The 27981-nt window shown below is 51.9% G+C and overlaps 1 protein-coding gene across 3 annotated transcripts; it reads right to left on the bottom strand.

Annotated features, from left to right (window-relative positions):
* Positions 1 to 212: 212 nt before the first annotated feature.
* Positions 213 to 27981, bottom strand: rad51d (RAD51 paralog D). 3 transcript variants are annotated; one of them, XM_072469297.1, is made up of 10 exons: positions 27619 to 27980; positions 26373 to 26434; positions 25384 to 25502; positions 19628 to 19709; positions 13262 to 13396; positions 12633 to 12728; positions 12355 to 12445; positions 7284 to 7354; positions 3444 to 3653; positions 213 to 1466 (listed from the first exon to the last, which is right to left on the bottom strand). In XM_072469297.1, the coding sequence occupies exons 1-10, from the start codon at positions 27698 to 27700 to the stop codon at positions 1365 to 1367; spliced, it is 1050 nt and encodes a 349-aa protein (XP_072325398.1). In that variant the 5' UTR covers positions 27701 to 27980; the 3' UTR covers positions 213 to 1364. The 3 variants fall into 3 exon arrangements, with proteins under 3 accessions (XP_072325398.1, XP_072325399.1, XP_072325400.1); XM_072469298.1 differs by having other exon boundaries at positions 3489 to 3653; positions 27619 to 27903; XM_072469299.1 differs by lacking the exon at positions 3444 to 3653 and having other exon boundaries at positions 27619 to 27981.

Here is a 27981-nt window from a genome sequence, read left to right as displayed (position 1 = left end):
AGAATTGACCCAGTTCTCCAAGCACTGGGATTTGTGTCGTGTTTCCTTTCAATTCTAACGTGGAAAACACATTCACCACTGACTTGTCACCACATCCTGGGCTCGTGCGCAGTCGATTCCAGCCCCACTTGACTCGGAGTCGCAACACAAATAAAATTAGGTGTTAGATTATTAGTAAATAAACAGCAAGGACTCTGACAAATGAGGCAGGCTAACATAACTAATCATATTTATTTACACCTCGATTATACAGAAGCGGCAGACAGGCACTGCAAAGTAGGGGATAATATTGCTATCACCATGTACCAATTTGGCTGTGCAGCCTTGTAGGAACATGCTTCCCCCGTATAGAACTTTATTGTAGATTATGTGGTCTCACACTCAGAATAGTTATTGTTCTTTAATCACGGTCATATTGGCCTGCGTCACAAATGTAGCTACAGGTCCAGCGAAAGGGTAGCTGGTCTGTTCAGCAGTTCAGGTCACCCATTCCCAAGGAGAGAAAGGCAGAGTGTTCAGGGTAGCTGAAGGGCACTGCATGTCAAATATGCCCGTAGTTCCCATCCAGTCAAGGTTGCTTTGATCTTCCAATACTATGTCAGGATCAGGCCACACAACAATTCCCTGTGGCAAGACCATGGACAAAAGTGTGCAGGCTATAAAATGTAACCTTGAACTGGCGACATATATAAATGCGAGCGATTGTTGTTACATGAAAGACAATTGGGCCACTGTACATTCAATGTTTAATGTATTAAAACACTAGGCCATTTTAGCTCAGTTGGCTGGACAGCTGTTTCGTGGTGCACAGCGAGGCCAACAGCGCGAGTTCAATTCCCGTACCGGCTGAGGTCATTCATGTCGGCTCTGCCTTCTCAACCTTGCCCCTCACTGACCCTCGGGTTAAATCACCACCAGTCTGCTCTCCCCCTCAAAGGGGAAAGCAGCCAATGGTCACCTGGCTTTACTTACTTCCAACGCGGTACACTTTCCAGTTGCGAGCTCCTCGATGTCTTTAAAGTCGTGCCCTAAAAATAATTATTTTAACAAAACCTAAGAGTCTTCTGCAGCGCTGTCAGATATCTGGATGAACGAAGATGCCGCTGTCTGGGACCTTGAGATTTCTAACACCTCACTGCTACGTCTCCACAGGCCAAAAATGCCCATCACACATAGAGCGACTGATAGTTCTGCAGCTACAACATAGAAACCACGAGTTGGCCAACAACAACATGCAACTGCCCCCAGTCTTCAACAGCTGAGGGGCAGTAGTGGCCTCCCCTTCATCAAACCTTTCTTCATGTATTCATTGTAACAGAAACTTTTACAGGCTCTTCATTTATGGAACATTCAGCCAGGCATGGTTACGTGTCGCTACGTTCACGAGTTGAGTGTTGAGATGAAGCAGTTTGGTTGCTCAGTGTCCCACAGGAAGTGATGTCAAACTCTGCACTCACTCTGGTAGGCTGGAAGCAAAAAGACACAAAATATCAGAGTCTGGACTGCGAAGGGTGTGTATCGGGAATGGTGGTGGGGTGGGTTATCCGGAATTCCTTGTCTGGTGTGGGGGGTGGGGGGCTTGCGAGTCTGGAATGGTGGTGGTGGTGGGGGGGGGGGTCTGGAATTATGGCAGAGGATGCATGATGCGTGCCTGGAATGGAGGGGGTTATACGCGTCTGGAATGGAGGGGGGGGGGGGGGGGGTTCGGGTTGGGTCCAGAATGGAGTTGGAGGTGAGACGGGGATTGACAGTTAATCATGGAGTGGGGACATGCTAGGTTCATACCTGGGGAATTACTATGCTGCGGTGAGGGAGAGGGCGAGGGCGTGCGAGGGCGAGGGCGTGCGAGGGCGAGGGCGTGCGAGGGCGAGCGAGGGCGAGGGCGTGCGAGGGCGTGCGAGGGCGAGGGCGTGCGAGGGCGCGCGAGGGAGAGGGCGCGCGAGGGAGAGGGCGCGCGAGGGAGAGGGCGCGCGAGGGAGAGGGCGCGCGAGGGAGAGGGCGCGCGAGGGAGAGGGCGCGCGAGGGAGAGGGCGCGCGAGGGAGAGGGCGCGCGAGGGAGAGGGCGCGCGAGGGAGAGGGCGCGCGAGGGAGAGGGCGCGCGAGGGAGAGGGCGCGCGAGGGAGAGGGCGCGCGAGGGAGAGGGCGCGCGAGGGAGAGGGCGCGCGAGGGAGAGGGCGCGCGAGGGAGAGGGCGCGCGAGGGAGAGGGCGCGCGAGGGAGAGGGCGCGCGAGGGAGAGGGCGCGCGAGGGAGAGGGCGCGCGAGGGAGAGGGCGCGCGAGGGAGAGGGCGCGCGAGGGAGAGGGCGCGCGAGGGAGAGGGCGCGCGAGGGAGAGGGCGCGCGAGGGAGAGGGCGCGCGAGGGAGAGGGCGCGCGAGGGAGAGGGCGCGCGAGGGAGAGGGCGCGCGAGGGAGAGGGCGCGCGAGGGAGAGGGCGCGCGAGGGAGAGGGCGAGGGCGCGCGAGGGCGAGGGCGCGCGAGGGCGAGGGCGCGCGAGGGCGCGCGAGGGAGAGCGAGGGCGCGCGAGGGAGAGCGAGGGCGCGCGAGGGAGAGGGCGCGCGAGGGATTGGGCGCGCGAGGGATTGGGCGCGCGAGGGAGAGGGCGCGCGAGGGAGAGGGCGCGCGAGGGAGAGGGCGCGCGAGGGAGAGGGCGCGCGAGGGAGAGGGCGCGCGAGGGAGAGGGCGCGCGAGGGAGAGGGCGCGCGAGGGAGAGGGCGCGCGAGGGAGAGGGCGCGCGAGGGAGAGGGCGCGCGAGGGAGAGGGCGCGCGAGGGAGAGGGCGCGCGAGGGAGAGGGCGCGCGAGGGAGAGGGCGCGCGAGGGAGAGGGCGCGCGAGGGAGAGGGCGCGCGAGGGAGAGGGCGCGCGAGGGAGAGGGCGCGCGAGGGAGAGGGCGCGCGAGGGAGAGGGCACGCGAGGGAGAGGGCACGCGAAGGAGAGGGCACGCGAGGGAGAGGGCACGCGAGGGATTGGGCACGCGAGGGAGAGGGCGAGGGCGCGCGAGGGAGAGGGCGCGCGAGGGAGAGGGCGCGCGAGGGAGAGGGCGCGCGAGGGAGAGAGCGAGGGCGCGCGAGGGAGAGGGCGAGGGCGCGCGAGGGAGAGGGCGAGGGCGCGCGAGGGAGAGGGCGAGGGCGCGCGAGGGAGTGGGCGAGGGCGCGCGAGGGAGAGGGCGCGCGAGAGAGGACGAGGGCGCGCGAGAGAGGACGAGGGCACGCGAGAGAGGACGAGGGCACGCGAGAGAGGACGAGGGCACGCGAGAGAGGACGAGGGCACGCGAGAGAGGACGAGGGCACGCGAGAGAGGACGAGGGCACGCGAGAGAGGACGAGGGCACGCGAGAGAGGGAGTGCGCGAGAGAGAAGGAGGGACAGCACGAGAGAGAATGGGTGTGAGGGGGAGAGAGCGAGAGGGCTGCTGGATGAGGAGCAGGATGAGGAGGTCAGGTGCCCACTCTGTGAGCTTTTTGGTTTCCATACAGCTGGCACTGCCCACACACCCGCCGGGATGATTTCAGGATAGTTGCAGTGCGCTTCACGGAGTGTGGGTCTGCTCCTTCAGTCCTGTGCTGGAGGAGGACGCGGATGTTGGGAACGTAACTCCACGAGCGTCCCAGAGCTGGCTTCACCCCCCCGCCAGGGTCCTGGACCACACAGTTCGTCACCTGACAAGTGAGAATAACCAGTGTAACCAGTCAATGAAAACAGTTTACCCGCTCATTATCTCATTATCTGTTTTGGGACCTTAGCTGTGCGAAAATCAGCTGCCACACATCCTGCAACAGGAGCCACATTTCAAAAGTACTTCACTGGCTGGAAAGTACTTTGTTTCCAGATTAAAAGGCACCAGATAAGTGAAAGTGTCCTTTTCTCTGATCGAAGTGCGGCCCTGCACAAACCTCGGCCTTCTGGAAATGAAATCTCAACAAACACACAAAGGAGCAAAAATGGATAAGTAATTACAGAACAGCAAGTTAGATTTATACAGCGTCTTTAATGTGAATTATGTCCGAAGGCGACCCACAGGAGCAATTCTAAAACAAAATGTGTCACGGAGCTCCGTGAAGAGGTGAAGGTGAAGTCGCCAGAGTCACAGATGGCCATAGGCTGATTTCCCCTTTGAGGGCGACAACTGACTGGTTTAACTGATTTAAGTGATTTTACCGATTTAATCTGAGGATCAGCACACCTCAGGTGAGAGGCAAGGTTGAGGTGGGCCTTTATGAACAACCTCAGCCGGTACAGGAATTGAACCCATGCTGCTGGCCTTGCTCTGCGTCATGAATCAGCTGTCCTGCCTATCTGACCTCAACCGGCCCCTGAGCTACGTAAAGGGATGCTGGGTCGGATGGCTAGAATGATGGAATTTAACACAAAGTGTACGGTCATGCATTTAGGGTGGCCAAACAGTTTTCGGGAGTACACGATAAATGGGAATATACTAAGAGGGGTCGATGAAGTGAGAGATCTTGGTATACAGGTACACAGGCCCGTCCCTAAAGGCAGCAGTTCAAGTAGACAAGGTTGTCAAGAAAGCATATGGAATGCTCTCCTTCACTGGCAGAGTTACAGAATATAGAAGGATATAATGTTGGATTAGCATAGGACACTGGTGAGTCCACAACTAGAGTAGTGTGTGCAATTTTGGTCACCACATTACAGGAAAAGCGTGATTGCTCTGGAGAGAGTGCAGAGGAGGTTTACAATAATGTTGCCAGGGCTAGAAAACTGTAGCTATAAAGAGAGATTAGATAGATTGGGGTTATTTTCCTTGGAACAAAGAAGGCTGAGGGGTGACTTAATTGAGGTGTACAGAATTATGAGGGGAAGAGATAGAGTGGACTTGATAAAATTATTTCCCTTGGTGGAGAATCCTAGAGTCAAGGGACATCGATTCAAGATAAATGGCAGAAGGTGTAGATGGGACATGAGGAAGAATGTTTATACACAGAGGGTAGTGGGAGTCTGGAATTCGCTACCTGAGTTGGTGGTGGAGGCACAGTCCCTAAACTCTTTTAAAAAGGTACCTGGACCTGCACCTTAAGTGCTGTAAGCTACAGGGCTATCGGCCGGATGCAGGAAGGTGGGATTAGAAAGGGCATCTGGGTGTCCTCGGACTGGCATGGACAAGATAGGCCGAATGGCCTCCTTCTGTACTGTAACTTTTCTATGATGCTATTCGATGACTAAAAGCTTGGTCAAAGGAGGTAGGCTTTAAAGGGCAACTTAATGTAGGAAAGGGGGGGGGGAAACAAATTCCAGAGCTTTGGCAACTGAAGGTGCAGCCACCAATGGTGGGCGATTAAAGTCAGGAATACTCACAATGCCGGTTTAGAAGACTGCAGATGTCGGAAGGGTTCTGGAGCAGGAGGAGGTTACGGAATTGAGGAGGGGCAAGATCATAGAGGGTTTTGAAAAGGAGGAGAATTTTTAAAATCAAGACGTTGCTTGAGGGGAGGAAGGGCATTGGCACAAGTTATAACTCAGGCAGCAGTGTTGGGTGACCTCGTTTACAGAGGCCAGAATGTGGAAATCTATCCAGGAAAGCTCTGGAATGGGCAAGTCTAGCGGCAAAAATGGCATGAATGAGGGTTTCAGCAGCAGACAAGCGGAGACGACAGGGGTGGAGTCAGGTGGTGTTACGGAGGTGGAAATACGCGGTCTTAGCGATGGTGCAGGATATATGGTCAGACGCTTGTCTCAGGGTCAAATATGACACCAAAAGTGTGAACAGTTTCAGACAGCTGCTACGGAGAGACATGCAGTCAGTATCTGGGGACGAGAGTTTGGAGGGGGGACCAAAAAAAAGGGTGTGATTTTCCGACGCCCCTCCTCCATGTGTTTTGTGGCGGCAGAGGCAGGCAGCCATTCGCTGGTGGAGGGTTTTTTCAGTTCCGCCGATGTCAACAGCTTTTTCCGTGATTTGCTGCCGGGGGCCGCCATCGGCAGGACCGGAAGATCATGACGGCGGGAAGGGCCGGAAAATTTTGGCAATGGCTTCAGTCATCCGAACATTTAACTGGAACAATTTTCCTCCCATCCAATCCCAGATGCTGGATAAGCTGCCTGACAACAGAACACAGAAGGGTGCCATTCAGCCCATTGCACCGGTGCTGGCTCTTTGAGAGAGATAAACCAATTCATCTCACTCCTCTGCTCTTTCCCCGTAGCCCTACAGTTTTCTTTTTCAGGAATTTATTCAATTGAAAATTACTGTTCGATCTGCTTCCATCACCCTTTCAGGTATTCCCGATCAGAAAAACTCCCATGTTTGCGTGGATTTCTAGAACTGGGGGGGCATAGCCTCAAAATAAGGGGAAGTAGATTTAGGACTGAGTTTTGGAGGAACTTCTTCACCCAAAGGGTTGTGAATCTATGGAATTCCTTGCCCAGTGAAGCAGTAGAGGCTCCTTCATTAAATGTTTTTAAGATAAAGATAGATAGTTTTTTGAAGAATAAAGGGATTAAGGGTTATGGTGTTCGGGCCGGAAAGTGGAGCTGAGTCCACAAAAGATCAGCCATGATCTCATTGAATGGTGGAGCAGGCTCGAGGGGCCAGATGGCCTACTCCTGCTCCTAGTTCTTATGTTTCGCCCCCACAACCCAAAAATGTGCAAGCTAGGTGGATTGGCCACGCTAAATTGTCCCTTGATTGGAAAAAAATGAATCGGGTACTCTAAATTAAACAAAAAAGAAAAACTCACGGCATAACATAAATTCTCAAATTCCCTCTGCTTCTGTTGCCAATTTTTCTAAATCAGTGTCTTTTGATTACTGACCCCTGTCTGCCTTGAGACAGTTTACCCTCATTTGTTCTACCAAAACCCTCCACTATTTTGGTCACCTCTACTAAATCTCCTCACAACCGTCTCTAGTTGAAGGGCAATAATCTTGTTTCTCCAGTGTCATTAGGTAAATGAAGTCCCACGACTTTTAGTCCGATTATGGTGAATCGTGGCACGGTGGTACAGTGGTTTGTTCTGCTGTCTCACAGCGCCAGGGACCCGGGTTCAATTCCAATCTTGGGTCACGGTCTGTGGAGTCTGCGCGTTCTCCCAGTGTCTGCATGGGTTTCCTTCGGGTGCTCCGGTTTCCTCCCACAGTCGAAAGATGTGCAGGTTAGGTGGATTGGCCATGCTAAATTGCTCTTAGTGTCCAAAGGTTAGGTGGGAATTACAGGTATAGGGCGGGCGGTGGGGTGCTCTTTCAGAGGGTCGGTACAGGCTTGATGGGCCGAGTGGCTTCCTTCTGCACTATAGATTCTAAACCGGTCAAACAGACTTTTCAGTACTCACCACTACAGCGACACCCAACTCTCTAGCCATCGTCTTCAGTTCCCTCGCAAGCTGCATCATGAGAGACATACCTAAAAATATTTTAAAAAATTAAATCCAAAGACACAACGAGCAAAGAGTTGAATCAATGGTAAACTTTGACTTCAGTACTGGGAGTCAAAGGCAACACTGTAGGGCCTGAGGGAATCTCTGCATTCATACTGTGGGGTTCATCTCTTCACCCGGTTACCTCCATAAGGCAGTTTACTCCCCAAAAACCCAGATGGAGGAGGCTCTGCACGGCGCAACACAAACGTGTTGAGATATCCCCTATCTGGAGCCCTTGGCTTTTGGGGTCATGGAAGGTCCCTTCAGCACTGGTGGGTATTTGCCAACCCGGGAAGTGGCAAAATACCGTGGATGCTGGAAATAAGATAAAAACAGAAAGTGCTGCAAAAACTCAGCAGGTCTGTCAGCATCTGGAGAGAGAGAAACAGAGTTTTTTTTTGTACCCAATTATTTTTTCCAATTAAAGGGGCAATTTAGCATGGCCAATCCACTTATCCTGCACACCTTTGGGTTGTGGGGGGGTGCAACCCACGTAGACACAGGGAGAACGTGCAAACTCCACACGGACAGTGACCCAGGTCCTCAGCGCCGTAGGCAGCAATGCTAACCACTGTGCCACTGTGCCACCGTGCTGCCCTGAGAGAAACAGTTAATGTTGGGTCCAATAGGACTCTTTTCCAGCGGAGTTATACGGACTTGAGACGTTAACTAACGTTTCCCCCTCCACAGATGCTGCCAGACCTGCTAAGCTTTTCAGGCCTTCTTGGCCTGAAAGAGCTCAGTAATTAGAGCTGAGGTCCCTGAAGAACATTAATAGGTTTCACCAGAATTCAGTTTATACGAGTCACTTTCCTGGTTTCAGCGACAAAGGATCACATTTCATGATTCCAATTTTCCGACTGGCCACAAGGAGGGAATAGAAATTGCCTGCTCAGGTTGCTAATTCAATATCATACGTACTCAGCTTGACCATCCAATTGAACATCAGGCTTTTTCCTGGAATGGACCTTCAGTTAACCCACCTTCTCTGTTTGGCTTGACTATCCCCCCCCCCCCTTTCCCAATTGTATTTTCTCCGGCTTACCAGCCAGGGGGTGTAGCCAATTGGTCCCCGAACTCGGCATTCCTTAGCTTGTCCACCACAAGGATCTGAGAGCTCACTCCTCCTGGGCGCTTTGTAGATCCCAGATAGTCCACACTTAGAATTGCCGGCACTGGTTGAATTATTGAATGGCCTCCAACCACATTGCCCCCATTGGTCTCCCAACAGATGCAACCTGGCACTGTATCGCACCCCACACCAATCCCGCAATCTCATCCCCGCCTAGATGATTCTTAACTCTCAACGACATTGCCTTTGCCGTTCCCACCCCATCAAAGTTTTTATAAACCAGGAAATTGATAAAAGCACAATTAACGTTCCCGTGATTTTTCTTTCCTCCAGACTGCTCGCAGGAATGACCTGGAAAGTAATAATAATTGCTTATTGTCACAAGTAGGCTTCAATGAAGTTACTGTGAAAAGCCCCTAGTCGCCACATTCCTGTTCGGGAGGCTGGAACGGGAATTGAACCGTGCTGCTGGTCTTGTTCTGCATTACAAGCCAGCTGTCTTAGCCCACTCTGCTAAACCAGCCCCTTCAGAATCACCCCCCGCCTGGATGAGTGCAGCTCCAACAACACTCAAGACGCTCGACACCATTCAGGACAAAGCAACCCGCTTGATTAGCACCCTATCCACAAACATTCGCTCCTTCCACCACTGACACACAGTAGCAGCCGTGTGTGCCACCTGCAAGATGCAGTGCAGGAACTCACCAAGGCTCCTTCGGCAGCACCTTCCAAACCCATGACCCCTACCATCTGGAAGGACAAGAGCAGTAGATTCCTGGGAACATCACAACCTGGACGTTTTGCTCCAAGTCACTCGCCATCCTGACTTGGAAATATATCGCCGTTCGTTCACTGTCACTGGGTCAAAATCCAGGAATTCCTTCCCTAATAGCACAGTGGGTGTATCTACACCTCAGGGACTGCAGCGGTTTAAGACGGCAGCTCACCACCACCTTCTCTAGGGCAATTAGAGATGGGCTTCAAATGGTGGCCTAACCAGTGACACTCACATGAAAGAATGAAAATAAATGGGTTGTGGGTTCCTCAATGACCTTGAATCCACACCTCCTAGTTTGACTGCATAATTTCATTAACCTTAGTAAAAGGCAGAAGAATTACCCATGCAAACAACCCTTTATAATGTCCGATGCCAGTTACTGTCCCCCTTTACTGGGCTCTTAAGACCCTGGATATTGGTAAGAGCACCTCGTCTATGTTATCTACAGCAGCTGTTAATTGGGTGTATCTACACCTCAGGGACTGCAGCTGTTTAAGAAGGCAGCTCCCCACCATCTGCTCAAGGGCAACTGGGGATAGGCAACAAGTGCTGGCCTAGCCAGCGAAGCCCACATCCCGTATACAAATTGTTAAAAAAATCTGCCTTGGTTTCACATTCTTGATAATCTTCAAATCCTGGCGATTTCAGGACAATCCTGAAGTTTTGGTAACCCAACCCAAATCCTGGATGGCTGACACCCCTATCACAGCACTAGTGCCTCACCTCATTGCTGGCACACTTCCAGCTCTCATGGTGCTCCTCACTGAAACTCATTTCTCGCTTATTCCCTTTGTCGTGCAGATCAAAGGCCTCTTCACCTTAGGAGACAACAGGCCCACACCCGCCCCGGCTCAAGCAGCTCCTGGCAGCTGAAGGTGCTGCTCTAGTTTCCTTCATGTTGCCTCCCTGTGTCCCGCTCACCATCCCTATCGGGAGAGGTTAGCGACTGTTCTCATCCCACGCTGCACTTAACATTGTCACAATACACCGAGGAACAGGGGTAGACCATTTGCCCCTTCCAAGTCTTTGTGGCAACCAACTGGATCGAGGCCAATTTGTATCTTCATGCCATTTACCTAGCGTCCTAGGCCCAACCATCTTCAGCTGCTTCATCAATGACCTTCCTGCCACCATAAGGTCAGAAGCGGGGGTGTTCGCGGATTGCACAATGTTCAGCACCATTCAGAACTCCTCAGACCCTAAAGCAGTCCATGTCTAAATGCAGCATGACCTGGACAATATCCAGGCTCGGTTGACAAGTGGCACTAACATTCGCACCACACGAATGCCAGGCAAGTGACCATTTCCAAAAGAGAGGATCTAATCATCACCCCATGACATTCAATGACATTATTATCATTGAATCCCCCACAATCAACATCCTTGGGGGTGACTATTGACCAGAAACTGAACTGACAATAGCCATATAAATAACTCACCTCCTGACCTCCCCAAAGCCTGTCCACCATCGACAAGACACAAGCCAGGAGTGTACTGGAATACCCACCCCCCCCGCCTGGATGAGTGCAGCTCCAACAACACTCAAGAAGCTCGACACCATCCAGGACAAAGCAACCCGCTTGAGTGGCACCCTATCCACAAACATTCGCTCCTTCCACCACTGACACACAGTAGCAGCCGTGTGTGCCACCTACTAGATGCAGTGCAGGAACTCACCAAGGTGCCTTCGGCAGCACCTTCCAAACCCATCACCCCTGCCATCTAGAAGGACAAGAGCAGTAGATTCCTGGGAACACCACAACCTGGACGTTTTGCTCCAAGTCACTCGCCATCCTGACTTGGAAATATATCGCTGTTCGTTCACTGTCGCTGGGTCAAAATCCAGGAATTCCTTCCCTAATAGCACAGTGGGTGTATCTACACCTCAGGGACTGCAGCGGTTTAAGAAGGCAGCTCACCACCATCTGCTCAATGGTCAACAAGTGCTGGCCTTGCCAGCGAAGCCCACATCCCGTATACAAATTGTTTAAAAATCTGCCTTGGTTTCACATTCTTGATACTCCCAAACGACTTTTAGGCAGAGAGAAAGTTCCAGGTTTTCACTGCTCTTTGTCTAAAGATATGCTTCCTTACATCACCCCCCAGTGGCCTGACTCGAATTTTACGGTTATTTTACTACAGTTCTGGACTCTCACCTCGGAAAATAATTGCACCCTCTCCACCTTATTAAATTATTTAAATCAAATTAAACAGCCCAATTAGGTCTCCCCTTATTCTTCTATACGTGAAAGAATACAAGTCAAGTCCATGGAACCATTCTCAAAACCTTTCTAATCCTGGTGCACAGGGAAGTCAGTTTCCCCGTGCACCCTGCCCTCTAGTGGCACAGCTGAGACAGTCAACTCACTGCAGCCACAGACCTGGGGCGCGATTCTCCGCTCCCGCGCCGGTTGGGAGAATCGCCTGGGTCGCCAAATAATCCCCCGACGCCGGTCCGACGCCGTCCCGCAATTCTCCCAAGCGGCGAGAACAGCCCCGTCGAGTTCCGCGCGGCGCAGGGCGGAGAATTGCCCGAGACATCCAAAATGGCGATTCTCCAGCACCCCTGCTATTCTCAGGCCCGGATGGGCCGAGCGGCCAGCCCAAAACGGCGGGTTCCCCCCGGCGCCGTCCACACCTAGTCGCTGCCGGCGGGAACAGCGCGGGAACGCGGGGGGGGGGGGGGGGTCTGAAATGGGGTGTGACCCGCGATCGATGCCCACTGATCGTCGGGCCGTCCTCTTTGAAGGAGGACCTCCTTTCTTCCGCAGCTCCGCAAGATCCGTCTGACATCTTCTTGCGGGGCGGACTCGGAGAGGACGGCAACCACGCATGCGCGGGTGACGTCAGTTATGCGGCGCCGCCTTTACGTGGCGCCAAGGCATGGCGCGCGTAAATGACGCGGCGCTGCTCCTAGCCCATTATCGGTCGTGATAGGGGCCGTTTCGCGCTATTGTGAACCTCGACGGCGTACACAATGGCGCGAACACTCTGCCTCCATTTCGGAGAATCCCGCCCCAGGCAACCTGGTGTGCCCCAGCACAGTGCCGCCCCCTCCACCTTATCACATTTAATCCGATGGAGCTGCACAGAGCCAGCCAGTTTGAATGGGAGCATTTGAAACGCTATCTCACCTTCCAGCTGGTGACCGCCCAAAATGGAGGAGAGCACAGCGGAGACGGAATCGATCACAACAGCTTTTATGGAGTTGCGAGCTCCCGTCACCTGTGGAAACAGTAGAACCGTCAGTGGGAAATCAGCATCACACAATGAAAGGATATCACTGAGGTGAGCGGGGGACGGGAATCTTGAACGGAACCATCATTCTGGGGGTGAAGAAGATGTGTGTAATTCACTACCCTGATATTCCTAATCTGCACCCTTACTCAATCCGCTCTCTGCCACTCCCTACCTGTCGTATGAAGCTCATCCGGAGGTCCTGCAGTGCGTCCAGCAATCGATAGACTTCAAACACACTTACCACCTCTATCCTCTGGAGGGCTTCACTCTGCAAAATAGGAAGAGCAAATGTGACAAAGGAGAGGGACTGGAAAGAGAAGGGGAAACAAATCTTTGCATCGCTATAGAATCGAGCACGGCTCTACATAGAACCATAGAATTCCTGCTGCAGGAGGAGGACATTTGGCCCAGTGAGTCTGCACCGACCCTCTGAAAGAGCACCTACCTAGGCGCACTCTCCCACCCCATCTCCGTAACCCCACCTAGCCTGTACATCTTTGGACATTAAGAGGCAATTTAGCACGGCCAATCTACCGAACCTGCACATCTTTGGACTGTGGGAGGAAACCGGAGCACCCGAAGGAAACCCACGCACACACGGGGAGCACGTGCATACTCCACACAGACATTCACCCAAGGTCGGAATCAAACCTGGTCCCTGACACTGTGAGGCAGCAGTGCTAACCACTGCGGCCAAGTTCTGTGACTCAATGAGGTACTTCTTTAAAAAATTGAATATTTTTTTTTTTGAAAGCGTAGGGAGCATAGAGGTAAGCGTGAGAGAGCCAAACCTACTCCTACCTGTCCTTCTATGCTGTCGACCTGATTTTGGATCAGTTGTAGGAGACGAGAGGCGGTCAGTCCCCCGGTCGAATCAATGTAGAGGACTTTCTGCTTCAGCTCACACGATATGTTCACTGCTAAGCTGAGGCACACCTTTAACAGGAAGGAAAGTGTTATAACCTGCCTGCTTACCATTGGCTGGGGACTAATGACAATCCCACAATCCTGTGGGAGTATGAGCTTCCCCAATGAGGGGGGTGGAGAGATCATTAGCAGACTCCCTGTATAAATAAAGCTGGCCAGTCTAGAACCAGCCAGGAAGGAGTCAGCAGCAAGCGAAGTTGTTGCTGCTGTATATATATGTTATTGTAAATAAATGTTATTTCTTTGTATCCTTAAAACTCGTGCTGGATTCTTCGTGGCCCTCACAAAACTGGCGACGAGGGTTAAAGTGAATAGCTGTCTACACTGCTGAAGCCACCTCCCTGGATTTTTGTTGGTTACAGGTTGGAAGTTGTTTTCTATTACACCATGCCTCTGTACGGACGTTTGGATGTTTTTGATGCTGCGCTGGAAAGCTGGAACCAGTACACGCAACGGATGCGTTACTATTTCCAGGCAAACAATATCACTGAAAACGAGCGCCAGGTGGTCATATTGCTCACCGCTTGCGGCCCGCATACGTTTGGGGTGATTAGGAGCCTTACGTACCCAGCTGCGCTGGACACCAAAACGTTTGATGAACTTGTGAACTTAGTGGGGCAACATTTTAACCCAACCCTGTCCACGGTAGTCACGTTACCGGTTTAATACCGCTGAGATGACCCCAGGAGACTCCCTTGCCGACTTTCTATCCAGGCTACGCAGGATTGCGGAGTACTGTGACTATGGTGGGACCTTGTCAGAAATGTTACGCGACCGTTTGGTTTTGCGGTATTAACAATGCAGCCACCCAGAGAAAGTTGTTAGCTGAACCAACATTGACTTTTCAACAGGCCATTCAAATAGTATTGTCCCGAGAGAGCGCAGAACGAGGAGTGCAGGAGCTACAGGGAATGGAGGTGCATGCCTTGGGGCGCAACCCCGTCCATCCGAAAACGTCCCCCCGCACTCCTGCGGTACCTTGGGCGAGGCGACGTCCGGGACATTCCTCCCCGAAGGGAGCCTTCTCCAGAACCAATGGATAAGGAGCCATGTCCGTGTCAGACTTGTAGGCGCCGACCCCGTCGCGGACGCTGGTCCTGGGGGCGCCAGAGGCACCGTCGTTTCGACCGAAATTGGGACCAGCCCAGGGGGCGTACCTTCCATGTGGATGAACCTGTGGCGACTACTCCGGAGGACGTGGAGACGGAGGACGACTGCCTGCAGCTGCATTGTGTGGCAGCTCCCCGTGTGGCCCCCATTAAGGTGACAGTACGGGTCAATGGTCACCCGCTTGATATGGATTTGGACACTGGCGCAGCGGTCTCCGTGATCGACTAGAGGACATTCAACCACATCAAGTAGGGTATACAGACCCTTACATTAACCGACACACAGGCCAGGTTGGCCACCTACACGGGGGAACCATTGGACATTGCAGGAACTACAATGACCCCTGTTGTTTATGGATGCCAGGAGGGGCGTTTCCCACTTATCGTGGTACGCGGCCATGGGCCCAGCATGTTGGGTCGGGACTGGTTGCGCCATTTGCGCTTGCAGTGGCAGCACATCCTCCAAACAGTTTCTGGAGGGTTGACTGAGGTGCTAGGACGATACCCAGATGTATTCCAGCCCGGTTTGGGGAAAATAAAAGGGGCCGTAGCCCGTATCCAAGTCGAACCAGGAGCCACACCGCGCTATTTCCGGGCGTGCCCGGTGCCTTACGCCTTTCTCGAGAAGGTAGAAGGGAAGCTCACCCGTTTGGAAACTTCTGGTATTATCAGGCCCGTCCGTTTCGCTGACTGAGCAGCACCAATTGTACCTGTAATGAAACCAGATGCCACAGTTCGCTTGTGCAGCCACTATAAACTTACAGTGAATACGGCTTCCCGACTCGACCGATGTCCAATGCCTCGCATAGAGGATCTCTACGCGAAGCTTGCAGGTGGACTCTCGTTCACAAAATTAGATATGAGTCACGCCTACCTACAGTTGGAGCTGGACCCTGCCTCCCGACCATATGAAATGAAATGAAAATCGCTTATTGTCACAAGCAGGCTTCAAATGAAGTTACTGTGAAATGCCCCTAGTCGCCACATTCCGGCACCTGTTCGGGGAGGCTGGTACGGGAATCGAACCGTGCTGCTGGCCTGCCTTAGTCTGCTTTAAAAGCCAGCGATTTAGCCCAGTGTGCTGTAACGATTAATACACACCAGGGTCTGTATGAATATACACGTTTACCCTTTGGAGTATCCTCTGCCTGTGCTATTTTTCAACGCGTTATGGAGGGCATTTTGAGAGGTTTACCACGTGTCGCTGTCTACTTAGATGACGTTTTGATCACAGGGACGTTGGAGCAGGAACATTTGGAAAATCTGGAGGCTGTCTTTAGGCGCTTTTCGGAGGCTGGAGTCCGTTTACGTCGCACAAAGTGCGTCTTTCAGGCGAAGGACGTAGTCTACCTGGGTTATCGGGTGGACCGCGAAGGTTTGCACCCCGTCGCAGAGAAGGTGCGCGCGATTCAACAGGCCTCCGCCCGACTGACACTTCGCATCTTCGTTCTTTTCTTGGCCTCGTAAACTATTACAGGAAGTTCCTCCCCAATCTGGCAACTACGCTGGCCCCGTTGCACCTTCTGCTAAAGAGAAATCACACCTGGGTTTGGGGTCAGCCGCAAGAAACCGCTTTCCGGCGGGTAAAACAACAATTGTCGTTGTCTGGGTTACTAACCCACTATGATCCTGGAAAGCCTTTGCTCATCACATGTGATGCATCCCCATATGGTATTGGGGCCGTCCTGTCCCACAAGATGGAGAACGGGGCCGAGCGGCCGATAGCTTTCACCTCCCGCACATTGACTGCAGCGGGAAAAAAAGTACGCGCATATCGAGGAGGGGGGCCTGGCAGTGGTCTGTGCGGTGAAATGTTTCCACCAGTACGTGTATGGCCACCACTTCATTTATCGTGACTGATCATAAGCCGCTGCTGGGACTTTTCAGAGAGGATAAGCCAATACCGCCCATTGCTTCCGCACGGATCCAGCGCTGGGCTTTGTTGCTCGCTGCCTACGAGTATTCTCTGGAGCACAAACCAGGAACGCAGATAGCAAATGCCGATGCACTGAGCCGATTGCCTTTATCGACCGGCCCCATGTCGACCATCACGACCGGTGAGGTGGTTGCAACCCTAAATTTTATGGACACCTTGCCTGTCACGGCATCACAGATCCGTGAGTGACCCAGACGGAGCCAGTCCTGTCAAAGGTTTGGCACATAGTCGTGTATGGTGGGCAGCATAGACAGCTCCCAGGCGAGTTGCGGGCATTTCCTCCAAGCGGTCAGAATTCAGCGTGGAAGACGGCATCCTCTTGTGGGGGATGCGTGTGATTGTCCCGGAAAAAGGACAGGAGCTGATACTAAGAGACTTGCACAATGGGCATCCAGGTGTGACCAAAATTGAAATTTTGGCCCAGAGTTATGTCTGGTAGTCAGGCCTCGACACCGACATTGAGAAGGTGGCCCAAAACTGCTCCATTTGCCAGGAACATCAGAAACTTCCGCCGGCCGCGCCCCTACATCACTGGGAATGGCCAGGGCGGCCTTGGGCGCGCTTGTTTGCGGATTTCGCTGGCAATTTTCAAGGATCCATGTTCCTTCTATTAATCGACGCCCACTCTAAATGGCTAGGGGTGCATAAGATGGTAGGCACAACGTCCTGCGCAACAATTGAGAAGATGCGTTTGTCTTTCAGTACGCATAGCCTCCCTGAGGTGCTGGTCACGGATAACAGCACTCCGTTCACAAGTGAGGAGTTTGCAAGGTTCATGAAGATGAACGACATACGCCATATCCGCACTGCCCCTTACCACCCGGCTTCAAATGGTTTGGCGGAGCGCGCAGTGCAGACATTCAAATGAGGCCTAAAGAAGCAGTCTTCCGGGTCAATGGACACGAGACTGGCTCACTTTTTGTTTTCGTATAGGACCACCCCCCATGCGGTGACTGGGGTAGCTCCCGCAGAACTCTTAATGGGCCGGAGACTTTGCACCCGCCTCAGCATGGTTTTCCCGGACATTGGCGCAAAAGTGCGCCGCACACAAGAACGGCAGGGACACGGTTTTTCTCGGCATCGGCCGATTCGGCAGTTTGCGCGGGTGACCCAGTGTTCGTTCGGAATTTTGCTGGTGGTGCCCAATGGGTCCCTGTCGTAATCTTTCGCCAAACGGGCCCTATATCTTACCAGGTGCAAGCCCAGGGTCGTCTCCAGCGCAAACATGTAGACCACGTTCGGTCCAGAAGACCATCTCTTCCAAAGATTCCCCGCCCCCGGAGCTCATTTCTACAGCCACAGAGACCAGACACAATGGAAAGTAGTCCTCACAATCATCCTCTGGTGCCTCACTCAAAGCTTGCGCAGGTCATTAGAGAACCGTGTGGAGATAGAGACACCGAGATGACGGAGGCAGCAGACTCGGACTCCGAGATAGAGACACAGGACGCATCAGAGGGGGAATCCTCGGGCCCACGGGCCGTGGATGTACAACCATTATGCTGTTCATCACGGAAGCGCCGGTCTCCGTCTCGTTACACGCCGCCCGATCCAGCGCTTCGTGGAAATGGTGTCCGGCCTGCGACAAAACGAGTCCGACGCCCTCCTTTGGTGGATTTCTTGGACTTTGGGGGGAGGGGGAAGGGATGTTATAACCTGCCTGCTTACCATTGGCTGGGGACTAATGACAATCCCACAATCCTGTGGGAGTATGATCTTCCCCAATGAGGGGGGCGAAGAAATCATTAGCAGACTCCCTGTATAAATAAAGCTGGCCAGTTTGGAACCAGCCAGGAAGGAGTCAGCAGCAAGCGAAGTTGTTGCTGCTGTTGTGTGTGTGTATGTATATATATATATGTTATTGTAAGTAAATGTTATTTCTTTGTATCCTTAAAACTCGTGCTGGATTCTTCGTGGCCCTCACAAAAGAGAGAGGTTAAATCACAGGAACATGTATTCATCTCTGTCCCACTAATTTCCCGAATAATCCACTGGTGTAACTGCAACAAAACTCAGAGTAGCAAGTTCACAAGGCATAGCATCATCACACAACCAACAAGGGGCGGTAAATCTAGATTGCTTTGGAGCAGTGGTGACGGTTCGGGGAGGATTTTTAGTCCGAGGGGAAATGGACATAGTGGTGAGCAGGTGTGAAATTTGACTCCACCAGCCGGCATGCTAGCTTCCCTGGCTCCGTTGCATGCCCACCCCCCATGGGCAATTTGCCCCGAGGTGTGATGGGAGAAGAGCGGGCAGCAGGGTAGCCAATGCAGCTCGTTTACGGCGCACCAAATGCCCATGGTTGAAGGTTACCTGGTCCCTGGAGGTAATGGTGAGCTGTGAATCTGTCTGGCGGTAGGGTGCTGCTGGCAGATCAGGGCCCCACAATGCTCCACACAGATTTAGAAGCCCTCCTCAAATGCCTGGCTTCAGCTATTGTCGTAGGCTGCCCTGTGGGTGGGGTACCCCCAACAATGGTGGCCTGGCTACAGAGGCCGGTTTTTATTTCAAAATGTTGGTGAGAGTGTGCCTCCATTTTGCACCGCCCCGTCTCTCACTTACCTGTCCCAGCATCCTCGGCCTTTTGGGCAAAGGGAGTTCCAGGTTTCCATTGTGAGGAAAAGTGTTTGCTGGTTTTGCTCCCGAATGGCTAACCTCGCATTCTAAGATTATTTCTCCAGTCAGAAGGAATGGTTTCTCGGCATCTATCCCTGGCTTAAACATTTTAATTCGATCCTCCTTCTGTACTAAAGAGAATATAAGCCGCGCCTATGGGACATATCTTCATAATTTAGTCCTCTAAATCCTGATAACATCCCAGTGAATCTCTACTACACCCACTCTGAGGTCAATACACCCTTCATCCTACCCTAGGTGCATTGCCCAGATTCTTGGGAAGTGATTAACCATGGCTCCTGGCGCAGGGCACAGCAAAGGATAAATAACACAGGAGGGGATGAGGTAACCGGTGATAGATCATAACTGGCTTGGATGCTAAAATTCTGCCGAATGTAAGAGGAAAGAGACACGGGAGGCGGAAAGAGAGAGATTGGGGGGGGGGTGAATCGTGACAGTTGTAAAAAGTTCTGGGAAAGAAACTTTGTTTCTTTAAAGGAAATGGTAACTGCAATTTTAACCTGGATAATCTGCAAGGCTTTCAAGCATGATTGGTGACTAGGTTTGACTAGTTCTGACCTGTGTCTTCCCGCAGCCTGACGCTCCGACAAACTCGGTCAGCTCTCCGGTGTAAAGGCCCGAGTCCAGCAGTGAGTCCAATCTGTAAAGATCACAGGAATCAAACCATTCAGAGCAATTGGAAACCAGGTTCAGAAGGGAGTCCAAACCCAAACACCTCAATGCTACCCGCATTACATAGTGGAGGCAGCACCTCGCAGAAGAAAGATGGACAGAATGGCCTGGCTGAACATTACCAAATTTTATTAGTGGCTTCTACAATGACACTGTATGGGGAACAGAAGACCAGGAGCTAGTAATCCAATTTCCTCTGTCCACACTGCCAAATCCAGCTCCCCTGTAGGCACTGCCAAATCCAGCTCCCCCTGTTCGCACTGCCAAATCCAGCTCCCACTGATCGCACTGCCAAATCCAGCTCCCCCTGTTGGCACTGCCAAATCCAGCTCCCCCTGTTGGCACTGCCAAATCCAGCTCTCCCTGTTCGCACTGCCAAATCCAGCTCCCACTGATCGCACTGCCAAATCCAGCTCCCCCTGTTCACACTGCCAAATCCAGCTCCCCCTGTTGGCACTGCCAAATCCAGCTCTCCCTGTAGGCACTGCCAAATCCAGCTCCCCCTGTAGGCACTGCCAAATCCAGCTCCCCCTGTAGGCACTGCCAAATCCAGCTCTCCCTGTTGGCACTGCCAAATCCAGCTCTCCCTGTTGGCACTGCCAAATCCAGCTCTCCCTGTTGGCACTGCCAAATCCAGCTCTCCCTGTTGGCACTGCCAAATCCAGCTCTCCCTGTTGGCACTGCCAAATCCAGCTCTCCCTGTTGGCACTGCCAAATCCAGCTCTCCCTGTTGGCACTGCCAAATCCAGCTCTCCCTGTTGGCACTGCCAAATCCAGCTCTCCCTGTTGGCACTGCCAAATCCAGCTCTCCCTGTTGGCACTGCCAAATCCAGCTCTCCCTGTTGGCACTGCCAAATCCAGCTCTCCCTGTTGGCACTGCCAAATCCAGCTCCCCTTGTTCGCACTGCCAAATCCAGCTCTCCCTGTTGGCACTGCCAAATCCAGCTCTCCCTGTTCGCACTGCCAAATCCAGCTCCCCTGTTCGCACTGCCAAATCCAGCTCTCCCTGTTCGCACTGCCGAATCCAGCTCTCCCTGTTCGCACTGCCGAATCCAGCTCCCCCTGTTGGCACTGCCAAATCCAGCTCTCCCTGTTCACACTGCCAAATCCAGCTCCCCCTGTTCGCACTGCCAAATCCAGCTCCCCCTGTTCGCACTGCCAAATCCAGCTCCCCCTGTTCGCACTGCCAAATCCAGCTCCCCCTGTTCGCACTGCCAAATCCAGCTCCCCCTGTTCACACTGCCAAATCCAGCTCCCCCTGTTGGCACTGCCAAATCCAGCTCCCCCTGTTGGCACTGCCAAATCCAGCTCCCCCTGTTGGCACTGCCAAATCCAGCTCCCCCTGTTGGCACTGCCAAATCCAGCTCCCCCTGTTGGCACTGCCAAATCCAGCTCCCCCTGTTGGCACTGCCAAATCCAGCTCCCCCTGTTGGCACTGCCAAATCCAGCTCCCCCTGTTGGCACTGCCAAATCCAGCTCCCCCTGTTCGCACTGCCAAATCCAGCTCCCCTGTAGGCGCTGCCATATCCAGCTCTCCCTGTTCACACTGCCAAATCCAGCTCCCCCTGTTCGCACTGCCAAATCCAGCTCCCCTGTAGGCGCTGCCAAATCCAGCTCCCCTGTTGGCGCTGCCAAATCCAGCTCCCCCTGTTCACACTGTCAAATCCAGCTCTCCCTGTAGGCACTGCCAAATCCAGCTCCCCCTGTTGGCACTGCCAAATCCAGCTCCCCCTGTTCGCACTGCCAAATCCAGCTCCCCCTGTTCGCACTGCCAAATCCAGCTCCCCCTGTTCACACTGCCAAATCCAGCTCCCCCTGTTCACACTGCCAAATCCAGCTCCCCCTGTTCACACTGCCAAATCCAGCTCCCCCTGTTGGCACTGCCAAATCCAGCTCCCCCTGTTGGCACTGCCAAATCCAGCTCTCCCTGTTCGCACTGCCAAATCCAGCTCTCCCTGTTCGCACTGCCAAATCCAGCTCCCCCTGTTCACACTGCCAAATCCAGCTCCCCCTGTTCACACTGCCAAATCCAGCTCCCCCTGTTCACACTGCCAAATCCAGCTCCCCCTGTTGGCACTGCCAAATCCAGCTCCCCCTGTTGGCACTGCCAAATCCAGCTCCCCCTGTTGGCACTGCCAAATCCAGCTCCCCCTGTTGGCACTGCCAAATCCAGCTCCCCTGTTGGCACTGCCAAATCCAGCTCCCCCTGTTGGCACTGCCAAATCCAGCTCCCCCTGTTGGCACTGCCAAATCCAGCTCCTCCTGTTGGCACTGCCAAATCCAGCTCCCCCTGTTGGCACTGCCAAATCCAGCTCCCCCTGTTCGCACTGCCAAATCCAGCTCCCCCTGCCAAATCCAGCTCCCCCTGTTCACACTGCCAAATCCAGCTCTCCCTGTTCGCACTGCCAAATCCAGCTCCCCCTGTTGGCACTGCCAAATCCAGCTCCCCCTGTTGGCACTGCCAAATCCAGCTCCCCCTGTTGGCACTGTCAAATCCAGCTCTCCCTGTTCACACTGCCAAATCCAGCTCTCCCTGTTGGCACTGCCAAATCCAGCTCTCCCTGTTGGCACTGCCAAATCCAGCTCCCCTCTAGGCACTGCCAAATCCAGCTCCCCCTGTTGGCACTGCCAAATCCAGCTCTCCCTGTTCGCACTGCTAAATCCAGCTCTCCCTGTTGGCACTGCCAAATCCAGCTCTCCCTGTTGGCACTGCCAAATCCAGCTCCCCTCTAGGCACTGCCAAATCCAGCTCCCCCTGTTGGCACTGCCAAATCCAGCTCTCCCTGTTCGCACTGCCAAATCCAGCTCTCCCTGTTCGCACTGCCAAATCCAGCTCTCCCTGTTCGCACTGCCAAATCCAGCTCTCCCTGTTCACACTGCCAAATCCAGGTCCCCCTGTTCACACTGCCAAATCCAGCTCCCCTGTAGGCACTGCCAAATCCAGCTCCCCCTGTTGGCACTGTCAAATCCAGCTCCCCCGGTTCGCACTGCCAAATCCAGCTCCCCCTGTTCGCACTGCCAAATCCAGCTCCCCCTGTTCGCACTGCCAAATCCAGCTCCCCCTGTTCGCACTGCCAAATCCAGCTCCTCGTTTGCACTGCCAAATCCAGCTCCCCCTGTTTGCACTGCCAAATCCAGCTCCTCGTTTGCACTGCCAAATCCAGCTCCCCCTGTTTGCACTGCCAAATCCAGCTCCCCTTGTAGGCACTGCCAAATCCAGCTCCCCTTGTAGGCACTGCCAAATCCAGCTCCCCCTGTAGGCACTGTCAAATCCAGCTCCCTCTGTAGGCACTGCCAAATCCAGCTCCCCAAATTTTCTTCAGGTACCGGACGAGAAACCCCAAACAATTTTCAATTTGTACTACTGTGAGGAAAGGATACTTCACCCCAGAAGTGACTATTCTGACCAACATGTATCTTTTATATATTTTTTAAAATTTAGAGTATCCAATTCATTATTTTCTTCCAATTAAGGTGCAATTTAGCGTGGCCAATTCACCTGCTGCACATCTTTTTGGTTGTGGGGGTGAGACCCACACAGACACAGGGAGAATGTGCAAACTCCACACGGACAGTGACCCGGGGTCGGGATCGAACCCGGGGTCTCATGCCGTGAGGCAGCAATGCTAACCACTGTGCCACCATGTATCTTTTATCTTAAAAAGAACTTTAATTTAAATACAGAATTAACCACATAAACATCAAAGAAATAGCTTCACAATTAACAGTTAAACAATTCTTAAATAAAAGGAAAAACTTTAATTTACTATCTACACTTGTAGGGCAGCATGGTGGCACCGTGGTTAGCACTGTCGCCTCACAGCGCCAAGGACACGGGTTTGACCTTGCCCTGGGTCACTGCCCAGGTGGAGTTTGCACATTTTCCCCGTGTCTGCGTGGGTCTCAACCCCCAACCCAAAAAGATGTGCAGGGTAGGTGGATTGGCTATGCTAAACTGACCCTTAAATGGAAAAATAGAATTGGGTACTCTAAATTAAAAAAAAACATTTGCCACTATATTAGAATTAAGTAACTCAATACAGTTCAAATGCCACTTATAAATAAGGTTAACAAACTTGCTTATCTGTGCTGACCTTTGGTGAGAAAGCCCCTTTCGGGGACAAGCTGAAAAGCCTTCGTCTTGTCAGACTCAAATCCCATGGTAAGCTGCTGTTCAACTTAAAATCTTCCAGCAAACTGCAAAAGTACAGACAGACCTGGCTCCTCCCATTAATTAGACCGTCTGTATCCCACTAAGATGTCCATGAACTGCTTAGCTTTGACTAAACACCATCCCACCATAAATTATCTACACACCAGGGATCTTCAGCAATCAAAACAGTATCCATTAGCCATCTATATGGAAACAAGTAAATGGTTACCTCACTTTCATGACTTCTTAATTACAGCTTTCTTAGACACACTCCCTCTATGTGTTTTAAACCAGGATTTTTAAAATAACATTACTGTCACAAACAGAAAATATGATATGTAACAATTTCTACATTCATCATACTTTTCACACTGCTAAATCCAGCTCCCTGTGTTAATGAGGAATGACTATAGGGTACAGGTATCCTGTTAATGGGCAATATATATACTGTATTGGTATCTACAATTCTGGACAAGTTGAAAGGATTTTTTCATCATCGTAAACCTATTAGTTGGCTTTCACCATTTCATGATATCCTTAAAAAAATCCAGGGAAGTTAAATCAGTGCAAAAAGGCCACAGAGCACAGGTAGATCAGTAAGCTCAATCTTGGGCTCTCCGAATATTAATTTTCCTCAGTTCCTCCTGTCTGTGTATGAATGAGGAGCAGAGAAATCAGGAACGAGCATGGCGCAAACTGACCAGAAATGAAACCGGGACTTCAAGGGTTGGAATTTACCAACAGGTTGATTAAACCTGGTGACTACCCCCCACCCCCACCCCAGGTTGTGAAGGTTGAAGGGTGACAGAAGGGAGGTGTTTAAAATATTTAGGGGTTTGATGGGATATATGAAGGAACGAGGTTTCTTCAAGTAGTGGGGAAAAAAACACAACGTTAAAATTGGAGTTTGAAGATTCGGGGTGAAATTAGGACGATTTGTTCCCCAAAAGGGTGGAAGTCTGGAACCCTCCCCCCAAAGAGAGATGTGGAGATAATTGAAAATGTGACCACTGAGATTGATAGTTCTTTGTTACACAAGGATGTCAAGGGATATGGAACAAAGGCAGATGAATGGAGTCGATCAGCCATGAACTAATTGAACAACAGAACAGGCTTGAAGATAAGAATGGCCTAGTCCTGTTTCATACATACAGGATGACACAGTGGTTAGCACTGCTGCCTCACAGCGCCAAGGACCTGGGTTTGATTCTGGCCTCGGGTGACCGCCTGTATGGAGTTTGCACGTTCTCCCAGTGTCTGCGTGGGTTTCCTCCCATAGTCCAAAGATGTGCAGGTTAGGTGGATTGGCCATTCTAAATTGCCTCTTAGTGTCAAAACGTTAGGTGGGGTTATGGGGTGGAGGAATAGGTCAGGGTGGGCGCTCTTTCATAGGGTCAGTACAGACTTGACGGGCCGAATGGCCTCCTCCTGCACTGTAGGGATACTATGAGCTCAGCCTTCTGTTAAAGGTGCATCGGGCAATACCTACTTCTGGTTTCCTGTTGACAGGATGGCTGTGGAACCTAGAAGTTCCTCGTAGAGAACAGCACCGTTGGAAGGAAATGGAGAAAACTGGGCAAGTAGCACACGTCTCACAGCAACCAGCATCTGAGGAAAGATCCCACCATTACCATCAGATATTCAGATGCAGAACTTTAAACCAGCAACTGAATCATTCAAGTTCAAATTCCCAGCTTCAAGAATTTGATTTCAGTTTAAATTAAGCTGGTTGTAGTAAAAGTGAAAAAGTGACCAGCAGATTGTTACAAACCTAACTACAACAATAATTAAATAGCACCTTTGACATAATGTAATTTTCTCAGATGGTTCACAGGAGCATTAAAAAACAAAGTACCACGCCAAGCCAGATCAGCAGACAGTTGACGGGTGTAGCGATATTGTCACTGGACTGGTAATCCAGGGACCCAGAGAAATGTTCTGAGGACTCAGGTTCCAATCCCCCCACCGCAGAAGGTGAAATTGTAATCCAATTTTAAAAATCTGGAATTAAGTCTAATGATGAACACGAAACCATTGTCGTAACAACCTATCTGGTTAAATCTGAAGTCGACATTTAAATGTCCTCTGAAATGGGCACTCAGTTTGAGGGCCACTAGGGATGGGCAATAAATGCTGACATCCACCCCCATAAATAAATAAATCCTTTAGGACAGCTGTCCCATCAATCCCACGGTAATGTGGGTGACTCTCACCCGCCCTCTGAAATTGCTCTCGTAATTCATCCCGTTGTATCAAGTCAAGCGAGGGTAAGTAACAGTGGGGAATAAAAGGCAGTCTTCCAGGGATGCTTGCTGCCAGAGAATCCATTCAATAGAATGGCAGCTTGAAACAGGGCTGCGCCATTCATTAACTCTGGCCGATAATTCTTAAAACCCTCGGCAGCAGCTTCATACACAAGACCTTGAATATTAAATAGGCCGCCTTTAGAGTGACCACTCGGATCAGTGACCTCATTACCTTGTAGGAAATGGAACATTTCTGTGCCAGGTCTTCAATATCTGCGGACACCAAGTGCACCACTGAAAAAGATGGAAGAGCGGACAAGGCTGGATTAGACATCTTCCAACTCCAAAATCCCAATGTGACACTTCAGTTAACTTAACCCACCATTCTTCTAACTATCAGCAGGAGCAATGCCCACTTGTGTGGTACCAGGGTGGCGGGGATAGTGCTGTGATCTCACAGGCCAAATGAGATTTATGGGGGGCACGGTAGCACAGTTGCTTCACAGCTCCAGGGTCAAAGGTTCGATTCCCGGATTGGGTCACTGTCTATGCGGAGATTGCACTTTCTTCCCGTTTCTGCGTGGGTTTCCTCCGGGTGCTCCGGTTTCCTCCCACAGTCCAAAGGCGCAGGTTAGGTGGATTGGCCATGCTAAATTTCCCTTAGTGTCCAAAAAGGTTGGGTGGGGTTACTGGTTAGGGGGATGAGGTGGAGGTGTGGGCTTAGGTAGGGTTCTCTTTCCAAGGGCCAGTGCAGACGCAATGGGCCGATGGCCTTCTACTGCACTGTAAATTCTATGACTTACTCAGGTCAGGTCCTTGGGACCAGCAGAGTGGAGAGACATTGTACACCAGAATTGGAAACCAAGTCCCAGATGTAAACAGTGCTAACATTTATATTGTATCTAGAACACTTGCCTGGGGGTCAATTAGCAGATGAATATCACATTACCACCGAGGGAAAGCTTGCCAACTCAGGTTGGAGACATATCTGGAGGTTTTCATTGCATTCTGGTTTCAAACACCCTACCTGGTGCCAAACAGCCTTTTCCCCTCTCCCAACATTTTGTGTCCCAACAAAGGAGTTGAGGGGCTTTGAAAGAGAAATAAATAGAACCTCCAGGATTTTTCTCCTTGGAGTGACATCCGGGAAGGCGGGAGCGACTCTGGGATGAATGGTCCAATCGCAGGATAGTTACTGTCATCACCGATTGAATTGCAGCTAACTAAAAAGGCTGGCGAGATTCAGTTTGTGAGGGAAGTGACTTGCTGGGATTAATTTAGGACAGTCCTGTTTTTAAAAAAAGATTGCGTACAGCATTGAAACAGTGACTGCGATAAAACAAGCCGGGAAGAGACTGGGGACATCCCGAAAGGCGATAATAGAAATGGAAGTCTTCCCATGTGAGTACGCCCATCGGGGAAGAGGGGGTAACAGATGAGGCAGAGGTTGGTTGGTTGGTTGCTCCCTCCCTACTTACATGTTACTACGTTCTGCTCTTTCAAAGACTGGATGAGCTGGGCGGTGGCCCCTGGACAGATCCCCTCCCGCAGGAACACCATGTTGTCGGGGTGAGAGTGTGTAGCCTTGTGTTTGCTGCCAGCTCTATCCCCAGCCCCGGCACTCCGAGTCTGACACTGTCCTGTTAGGACACCCGCTTCCTTCCTGGTTGTAACTCCTCCGCTCGCTACATTTTCTCCCGCCAGAAACTGACAGAATCGAATTTACGGTCATAAAGTTCCAGAGCCTCGTGATGTCATCCTGCTTGGGTTTTTAAAAAAAAACGTAAATACTTGTGTAATCCGACCCCTTAAAAAACCCTCCCACCGTAAATAATCATATC

This window comes from Scyliorhinus torazame, chromosome 12, assembly GCF_047496885.1.
Source record: "Scyliorhinus torazame isolate Kashiwa2021f chromosome 12, sScyTor2.1, whole genome shotgun sequence".
In the NCBI taxonomy this organism is placed as follows: Eukaryota; Metazoa; Chordata; class Chondrichthyes; order Carcharhiniformes; family Scyliorhinidae; genus Scyliorhinus; species Scyliorhinus torazame.
The sequence above is the reverse complement of the archived record's forward strand: the minus strand, read 5'-3'. Positions and strand labels throughout refer to the sequence as shown.